A 9,878-nucleotide genomic window follows, 5' to 3' on the forward strand; every position below is an offset into this window, starting at 1 on the left:
CTACTTGTGTTCTGTGTCTCTCTCTCAAAAATAAAAATAAGTAAACTCAAAAAAAATTTTTTTAAATACTTAGAATATATAGAGAGCTCCTAAAATTCAGTAACAAAAGACCAAAACAACTGGATTTAAAAATGGGCAAAGGACTTCAATGGACATTTCTCCAAAGAAGATAGGTGAATGGCCAACAAACACATAAAGAAATGCTCAAAATCACTAATCATTAGGGAAATATAAGTCAAAACTATAATAAGATACCACCTCACACCCATTAGGATGGCTACGATCAAAAAAACAGGAAACAGCAAATGTTGGCAAGGATGTGGAGAAATTTGAACCCTTAAGCACTTGCAGGTGGGAATGTAAAATGATACACTGTGAAAAACTAAAAATGAAATTACCATATGATCTAGCAGTTCCACTTCTGGGTATATCTTCAAAAAAGAACTGAAAGGCAAGGACTTGAGAGGTATCTGGACACCCATGTTCACAACAGAATTCATTACTCATATAGCTGAAACATGGAAGCAATCCAAGCATCTACTGATGGATGAATGGGTAAGTGAAATGTGGTGTATACATAATGGAGTATTGTTCAGTCATAAAAAGGAATTTTGTTCTGAGATATGGGGACATTAACGTTAAGTGAAACAAACCAATCAAAAAAGATAAATACTGTGTGATTACATTTTCGTGAGGTACTTAAGAGTATTTGGAATATACAGACACAAAGTATAATAATAGTTGTCCAGGGCTTGAGGGGGAAGGCAGAATGAGGAGTTATTATCATTAAATGGGTAAAAACTGAAATGTTTTACAAGATAAAAAAGGGTTATGGGGATGGATGGTGGTGACAGTTGTACAACACTATGAATGTATTTAATACCACTGAACTGTACATTTATTTTTATTTTTTTTAATTTTTTTATTATTTTTTTTATTTCTAGGAGAGAGAGAGACAGCGTGAGCAGGGGAGGGTCAGAGAGAGAGGGAGTGACAGACTCTGAAACAGGCTCCAGGCTCTGAGCTGGCAGTCAGCACAGAGCCCGACGCGGGGCTCGAACCCACGAACCGCGAGATCATGACCTAAGCGAAAGTCGGCCGCTTAACCGACTAAGCCACCCAGGCGCCCCTGAACTGTACATTTATTTTTAAAAATTTATTTATTTTGAGAGAGAGAGCAGGAGGGGCAGAGAGAGATAGAGATAGAGAATCCCAAGAAGTCTCCACACTATCAGCACAGAGCCCATTGTGGGGCTCGAACTCATGAACTGGGAGATCACGACCTGAGCCAAAACCAAGAGTTTGACACTTAGTTGACTGGGTCACCTAGGCGCCACTATTTATTATTATTTTTTAAAGATTTTATTTTTAAGTAATCTCCATTCCCAGTGTGGGGCTCGAACTCACAACCCTGAGATCAAGAGTCAGCACTCCTCCACCTAGTGTGCCAGCCAGATGCTCCTGAACTGTACATTTAAAAACGGTTAACGAGGAGTGCCTGGGTGGCTCATTCGGTTAAGCATCCAACTTCGGCTCAGGTCATGATCTCACAGTTCGNTGAAATTAATTTTACACTATATGTTAACTAACTAGAATTTAAATAAAAACTTGAAACATTAAAAGAAAATAAAAATATAAATGGATAAGGTGGTAAATGTTATATATATGAAAGAAAATATTGCCTCTTAGAGAAACCAGATTTTTCTCTGAAGAAGATTATGAAGGACTGCAGAGAAAGAGGACTAATATTTCAAGGTCTTCCTCTAAGGAAAGAGCCAGCTGGTCACCTAATCACCCTATACAGCATAATGTCCTTCAACTCAGATGGACAACAAGACCACTTTAATGTAAGCAGTACCTGTCACTTTGTCACCAATAGAAAGAAATCACAGATAATTTCATATCATGTTATAGCTGTCAGTTATCTTGAAATAATGTTTACTGTGATCACTAATTTGAAATTCTAGTAATTAGACTCACTGCTAGATTGTTATTTAATGCCCTAACAAAGAAGTACACATTTTGGTAACTATACTAATGTAACTGGCTTCCTTTGTTATTTTGATGTAATTTTTACTATATGTTATTTAAAACCAATTTTCTTAGGTGTCCATAGAAGCCTACCTTTCAACAAGCCCTGCACAGAGCTGCCAGTTAGTTTCTCAGTGCCTTCATCTTCTTATCCTAATTTTAATTTTTATTAAATTAATATATATTCATAACTTTAAAAATAAGTAGGGATACCTGAATGACTCAGTCAGTTAGGTGTCCAACTTTGGCTCAGGTCATGATCTCATGGTCCATGAGTTCAAGCCCTCCGTCAAGCTCTGTGCTGACAGCTCAGAGCCTGGAGCCTGCTTTGGATTCTGTGTCTCCGTCTGTCTCTGCACCTACCCCATTAGCATTCTGTCTCTCTCTCTCTCAAAAATAAGTAAACATTAAAAAAATGTGTTTAAGTAAGTAAAAGCACAGCAATGAAAGAAAAATAAAGAGGACTAGGTCAGAATTAAAAACTACCATGTATCAAATGATACTATCAAGAAAATGAAAAGATGAAATGGGAGAAAATGTTTGTAAATCACGTATTTAATAAGCACCTATTATTCAAAAATATATATAAAGAACTCTTGCAACTCAACAACAAAAAGACAACTCAATTAACAAATGGGCAAAGGAAATGAATAGGTTTTTCTCCAAAAAGATACCCAAATGACGATTAATAAGAACATGAAAAGATGCTCAACATCATTAGGGAAATGCAAATCAAAACAACAACGAGCTACCAATTTATACCTACTAGAATGGCTATTTTTTTTTTTTTTTTTTATAGTTTATTGTCAAATTAGTTTCCACATAGAATGGCTATTTTCTTTTAAGGAGATGAAAAGTAAGTGTTAGTAGGATGTGGAGAAATTGGAACCTCTGTGCATCGCTGGTGGGAAGGTAAACTGGTGCAGCCACTGTAAAAATCAGTAAGGCGGTTCCTCAGGAAGCTGTAGACACAGGTCACCACACGACGCAGCAATCCCACTCCTAAGTATATTTCTGAGAGAACTGCAACGGTGACTGATGCAGGTACTTGTGTGCCAGTGTTCACTGTGGCACTATTCCCAGTAGCTGAAAGGTGGAAATAACCCAAGTGTCCAACCACAGATAAGTGGAAAAACAAAATGTGATATTTGTACACAGTGGAAATCTTCTTATTTAGCCTTAAAAGGGAATGAGGGGGGCGCCTGGGTAGCTCTGTTGGTTAAGCATCTGACTTCAGCCCAGGTCACGATCTCACGATCTGTGGGTTTGAGCCCCATGTCGGGCTCTGTGCGGACAGCTCGGAGCCTGGAGCTTGCTTCATATTCTGTGTCTCCCTCTCTCTCTGCCCCCCCCCCCACCTCACTCTCTGTCTCTCAAAATAAAGACAAAAAAATTAAAAAAAAAAAAAAGGGAATGAGGTTCTGACATATGCTACAACATAGATGAACTCTGAAAACATGTCAAACACAAAAGGACAAACATAGCAACACCTCACTTATATGAATTATCTCAAATAGGCAAATTCACAGAGAAATCAGATTAGAAGTTACTAGGGACTGGGGAGAGCACAATGGGGAGTTATTGCTTAATAGGTACAGAATTTCTGTTTGGGGTGGTGAGAAAGTTCTGGAAATATTGATGATGTGTGACATTGTGAATGTAAGTAATGACACTGAATTGTACACTTAAAAGTGGTTAAAATGGGGGCACCTGGGTGGCTCAGTTGGTTAAGCGTCCAACTCTTGATCTTGGCTCAGGTCATGATCTCACGGTTCATGAGTTCAAGCCCCATGTTGGGCTTTGCACTGACAACGCAGAGCCTGCTTGGGATTCTCTCCCTCTCTCTCAAAAATAAACAAACATTAAAAAAAGGGGTTAAAATGGCAAACTTTTTGTTATGTATATTTTACCATAAAAAAATGACAAAAGTTAGACAGTTACATATGATCCAGTAGTTCCACTCCTACATCTATGTATACACAGAAGACTTGAACACAGCATTATTCATGATGGCTTTTACCTTTACGTTAAAGAGTCTTAAAAAAGTCTTTATATCCCGATGCTTAAATAATTATTTCTTCATCTGTGATGTTACTACCAGATATTACTAACATACCAGCATATAACCTACTCCTACGTCAGTTCCTCACTTTTAAATACAAATAACCAAGACCACTGGACGTTCCAGGAAAACATCAAAACTAAAAGACAAAAATAAAGCTGGAACCTAAAGGACAGACAACACAGGGTCCCAGGAAAACTTACATTTATATACATAGGTCTTGGAGGGGCAGGAGATACTCTCTGCATAAAACAATGACAAAATATCATGAAAAAGGAATAGCAGAACGACCTCTTTCATGGATGGCCACAGTAAACATGGATGGAGTTTGGAGATAAGGTCAAGAAAACGTCCCCATCTCCATAGATTTCTCCAACAAAAATATACACATAGCCACAAGGCATATTCAAAGATGCTGGACAATATTAGCCATCATGGAGATGCAAATTAAAACCATCATGACATGCTACTTCAAGTCCCACTAGGATGGCTAGATTCAAAAAGACCAATAATTGAAGGGCGTCTGCATGGCTCAGTTGGTTAAGTGTCCGACTCTTGGTTTCGGCTCAGTTCATGATCTCGCAGTTTTCAAGTTCAAACCCTGTGTCAGGCTGGCAATTCGGAGCCTGCCTGGGATTTTCTCCTGTCTCTCTACTCCTCCCCTGCTCATGCTCTCTCTCTCAATAAGCTAAAAACAACAACAACAAAAACCCACAATAATTCCAAGTGCTGGTGAGGATGTGGATAAATTAGAATCCTCATATACCACTAGTGGGAATGTTAAGTGGTACAGCCACTGTGGAAAATCATTTGGCACATTCCTCAGAAAGTTAAACACTGAGTTTCCATATGATCTAGCAGTTCTGTTCCTGGGCATGTATCTAAAAGAAATGAATATACATTCACACAAAAACTTACACACAGTGTTCAGAGCAGCACTACTGATATTTTCCGAAGTATGGAAAAAACCAAATGTCCGTCAACAGATGAATGTATAAAAAATGAAGTATACCTATAAAATGGAATATTATTCAGCAATAAGGAATGATGTGTTGATCATTGCTACAACTTGGATGAATCTTAAAAACATTATACAAAATGAAAGCAGCAAGACACAAAAGACCAGATATTGTATGATTCCATTTTTAGAAGTGTCTAGAATAGGCAAATCCACCGAGAGAGGATTGTGGCTGCTAAGAGCTAAGAAGGTGGAAGGAATGAGGAGCGACTAGTAACAGTTACAAGGTTTCTTTTTGGAGTGACGGAAATGTTCTGAAATTAGTAGTGATGGTTGTACAACACTGAGTCTACTAACTGCCACTGAAGTGTACACTTTGAGTGTACTGCCTGGGCGGCTCAGTTAAATGTCCAACTCTTGATTTTGGCTCAGGTCATGATCCCAGGGTTGTGGGGTCGAGCCCCATGTTAGGATCTGCACTGATCATGGAGCCTGCTTAGGATTCTCTCTCTCTCTCTCTCTCTCTCTCTCTCTCTGCCCCTCCCCTGCTCATGTGTGCACACAGGCACTCTCTCTTGCTCTCTCAAAAAATAAAAAAATAAAAGGGTGAATTTCATGGCATGTAAATTACTTATCAATAAAGATATTATAGCATGAAAAAGAAAGCCTTCAGGGTGCCTGGGTGACTCAGTCGGTTAAGCGTCCGACTTAGGCTCAGGTCATGATCTCACGGTTCGTGGGTTCGAGCCCCGCGTTGGGCTCTGTGCTGACAGCTAGCTCAGAGCCTGGAGCCTGTTTCGGATTCTGTATCTTCCTCTCTCTCTGACCCTCCCCTGCTCACGCTGTCTCTCTCTCTCAGAAATAAATAAAACATTAAAAAAAAAATTTTTTTTAATTAAAAAAAAGAAAGAAAGCCTTACAGAATGATAGACAACCAAAAGATATGAGGAAGAAAAGATCAGAGACTGAGACTCAAATCCGGCAGGTCCAACATCAAGTGACACAAATTTCAGAGAAAACAGAACAAATGAAAGTGAGGAAATTATTTTTAAAAATTAATGCAAGGCTATTTCTAAGAAACAAAAGACCTGCATATAGAAAGGGGCTATCAACTACGGGCACGTACATTCCTATACAAAGTCCCATTCCACAGCACAGCACTGAGAAATTTCACGGGAGGTCAAAGAGCCTAACGGCTTCCATAGTAAAAAACAAAAAACAAAGGACTGAAATTACAATGCATCAAACTTTTAAGCACAAGTAACAGAAGCCAAACACAATATAACCTTAAAGATCCTGAGGGGAAAATTATTTTCAACTTCACTTTTATATGTATATATGTTATATATACATACAAACGTATACATTTATATATATAATTCATTTTCAACTTTATACTCAGCCAAACTGCGTGAGTTCTGAATAAAGACATGCAGTTGCCAAAAATTTATCTCGAACTGAAAGTGTGTTCCAGCAAAATGAGGGACTATGCCAAGAAAGCAGAAGGCCATGTGGCCTGGAAAGCGGGGTATCCCCCATGGGACAATGGCCAAGGGCAGTCCCAGGTGATAAAAAGGAAGTTTCTGGACAGTAGTGAGGCAGCCAGCAGGCCCAGAGAGTAGCCTGGTCAGATCAGAATAGAGAACAGAAGGGCACCAGGAAAAATAAGAAATCATGAGATTATTTGGTATGTCTGCATATTTGAAAAATAATTCTGATGAAGGCTGGCAGATCTGGTGGAACATGTGAAAACATTACAAATAAGAATTTAGAAAATGGAGGGGCGCCTGGGTGGCTTAGTCGGTTAAGCGTCCGACTTTCGCTTAGGTCATGATCTCGCGGTTCGTGGGTTTGAGCCCCGCGTCGGGCTCTTTGCTGACTGCCAGCTCGGAGCCTGGAGCCTGTTTCAGTCTGTGACTCCCTCTCTCTGACCCTCCCCTGCTCACGCTGTCTCTCTCTCTCTCTCCTAGAAATAAATAATTTTAAAAAAATATTAAAAAAAAAAAAAAGAATTTAGAAAATGGAAATGTATGAAAAAGATGAGGCAATCGTGTATTCTAGGAAAAATAAAACATGTAAGAAAAGGAAATTAAACCATAATATAGCAGGAGTCTCTGCAGTGAACAATATTTACATGCTCACAGTAAACAGAAATACTGGTGGTTACTGAACCCAAAATTGTGATGTAAGACATGGGGTGGGGCACAGGAGGCAGAAGTGATACAGCTAACTACTCACCTCTTATAAGCAGGAAATCAGTACATGATAATGATTAATTTGAGAGGAAATAAGAGGAAAAAAAAAGAAAAGAGAATAAAAAAAAAAAAAAGAGCAACAGGAAGGCGAATACCAGGATGTACAGCTGACAAGAGCTGCAAGCGAAGAAGTCAGGTCATGCAGTGGCCTGGATGGTTCCTATCAGAAGGCTTTCAGTGCCCCCTCCGGCCCTTGCCTCCACTGTGATTTGTTAAATGCTCTTACTGTGCAAAGTTATTAAGTACACAGCTCACAACAGTTCTCTGCGCAGCAGCAGGTATGACCTTAAACCTGGGAACTGGCCTAAAGGTCTATAGATATGGACCCATCCTCAGGCTCCACGCCATCAGGTGTCAGTGGGATGCTGACTTCATCTTTTCTAGATACTCTGGAGACCTGTCCTTCCTGCATGTTCTGTAGAGGGGCTCTCATGGAGGATGAGCTTTGGCTGAACCAGGTCAGGGCAGGGTGTAGCTGCTGGGGCCATGGCCTGGAGCTTCCCAGGGGCCACCCCTCTCCTGCTAACAACCACCTGTGAATCTAGGCTCCCTATGTATTTTTAGCTCCTTCCAGGACTTATTTCTTAGAGGAAGTTTTGGAAAGAGGCATGGATAGATAGAAATAGAAGTAGAGAAGTAGATGGCTTCTATCTCACCCATTCACAGTTCTGCACACCCTGCTGAGGCCCGTGGTTAGATCCCTGGTGCCTGGCACTCAATAAGGAGCCGTTGACGACATAAGCACAATACCAACTTTCCGTGTCCCACACTTCTTTGGGCCCTTCACATGCATTGCCACCTTCAGTCCTCACAAATGCCACCAGAGAAGGCAGGAGTAGCTCTACATTACACAGAAGAAACTGAGGGTTCGGGTAATTTCACTAGGGAGGAAGGAGCTGGGATCCAAGCCCACAGCCTGTACACCCAGCAGCTGCTGCCATAAATCCTTCTTTGAGAAAGGTCAGGTTAGGGGCGCCTAGGTGGCTCAGTTGATTAAGCGTCTGACTTCGGCTCAGGTCATGATCTCGCGGTTCGTGGGTCTGAGCCCCGTGTCGGGCTCTGTGCTGACAGCCAGCTCAGAGCCTGGAGCCTGTTTCAGATTCTGTATCTCCCTCTCTCTCTGACCCTCCCCTGCTCACACTGCCCCTCTACACACTCCCCCTCAGAAATAAATAAAACATTAAAAAAAAAAAAGGTCAGGTTAGGTAGACAGAAGGAAGGAAAGAATGGAAATAATAGCTGAGCTCACAGCTGACTCAAGAAGGGAAACTGAGGCCTTCTCCACTCGGAGGCTCTGAGGCTGGAGAATGAAATGCACACCCTTCTCTCCAGCCAGGGACCCATCCCTGCAGCACTCACCTTCTTCAGAGAGGTTGTTCTCTTTGGTCTCCTTGTCCATCTGGCAGCACCAGCCCTCCAGCCGCTCTGTTTCTGCCTGAAGTAGCTTCAAGAACCAGTAGCCATCCCGGCGGCAGGCCCCTGGCTGTGCTGGTTCTGCTGGAGAGCTGGAAGAGGTCTCGAGCCAGGGGTCAGGCGGGGGCAGCGAGGATGCCTCTAGGGCAGGGTCGCTGTTGTCTCCATAGGAGAGGTTGCGCTTGATCTGGGCAATCTTGGGGGCCTGCCGAGGGCCGGCATCAATGCTGATGGAGTTGGGGTGTGGGGTACAGTCCGGGAGGCTCCTCTCAGATGACTTACAGCTTGAGTCATTGGCATCCTGGGTATCTGAGTCGGTGTCCCGGCGGGAGGACATGCTGTGAGAGGGGGCGCTGCTTCTGGGGGGCAGGGGAGTGGAGTGGGGTGGGGACAGGAAGGGGTGAGAGTCACCAAGAGGGCCAGAGACCAGAGGCCACCCCGACCCGGACACACGGGAGACAGAGAAACAGATGCATCGTCTGCTCACCATGCGCCTGAAGCGGGTCCCACAGCCCCTGCCTCATTCTCTGCTCAGCCCTTGCCCCACCCGCGCCCACACGCGCACACACACACACGGACAAGGTCATAAGGTTGCCTGTTTACTGCAGTGGGGCCAGAAGACCACCAACACTGGGGTGCTGGGCCGTGTCTTTGCCGGCCGTGGCCCCCCACGGGCCAATTGATCTCATAGAGCAAGCGCTCACGGGCCCGCCCGCCTGCCTGCCCAGCCTCCCGTGCCTGGGCCACTGCCCAAACCCCAAACCCAGCTTGGTTATCAGAAATCCAGCAGGGAGAAGTGGGTTAGGGAGAGCAGGAGAGGTGAGAGCAGAGGGAGGGGGAGGAGAGGGAGAGGCAGCCACCGCCTCTGTGCGACTTACCGCCAGTCGTCCTCTACCTGAACCCCGATGGACTGGAATTTGGTAGCGGGACTGGGCTCCTCTTTTGGCACTGGCTGAATGCAGTCAACCTTATTGAAGGACAACGACAGCAACGGCACGGGGACAAAGACAAAAATAAAAAACAAACACCACACTTGCTGCTGAAATTCACATTAGTGGGACGACGCAGAAGGACACACAGACACGAGGCATGCGGACACTGCACGTGGGCCCGAGGCTGGACCCAGGTAAGCCGGGCACTGCTCATTCGCGCGGAGGCG

General features: G+C 43.2%; 1 protein-coding gene across 6 annotated transcripts in view; it reads right to left on the minus strand.

Moving 5' to 3' along the window:
- Nucleotides 1-9,878, minus strand: part of DLGAP4 (DLG associated protein 4) — an 81,861-nt gene that overhangs the window by 18,275 nt on the left and 53,708 nt on the right. For 4 of the 6 annotated variants that reach the window (XM_077778910.1, XM_077778908.1, XM_077778905.1 and 1 more), the window contains 2 exons: nt 9,598-9,686; nt 8,666-9,078 (listed from right to left, as the gene is read on the minus strand). In XM_077778910.1, coding sequence (XP_077635036.1) covers nt 8,666-9,078; nt 9,598-9,686 — 502 coding nt within the window. The remainder of the gene's footprint in view (nt 1-8,665; nt 9,079-9,597; nt 9,687-9,878) is intronic. The other 2 variants (XM_077778904.1, XM_077778909.1) reach the window with 2 other exon arrangements.

This window comes from Crocuta crocuta, unplaced genomic scaffold, assembly GCF_008692635.1.
Source record: "Crocuta crocuta isolate KB4526 unplaced genomic scaffold, BGI_CrCroc_1.0 scaffold248, whole genome shotgun sequence".
Taxonomy (NCBI): Eukaryota; Metazoa; Chordata; class Mammalia; order Carnivora; family Hyaenidae; genus Crocuta; species Crocuta crocuta.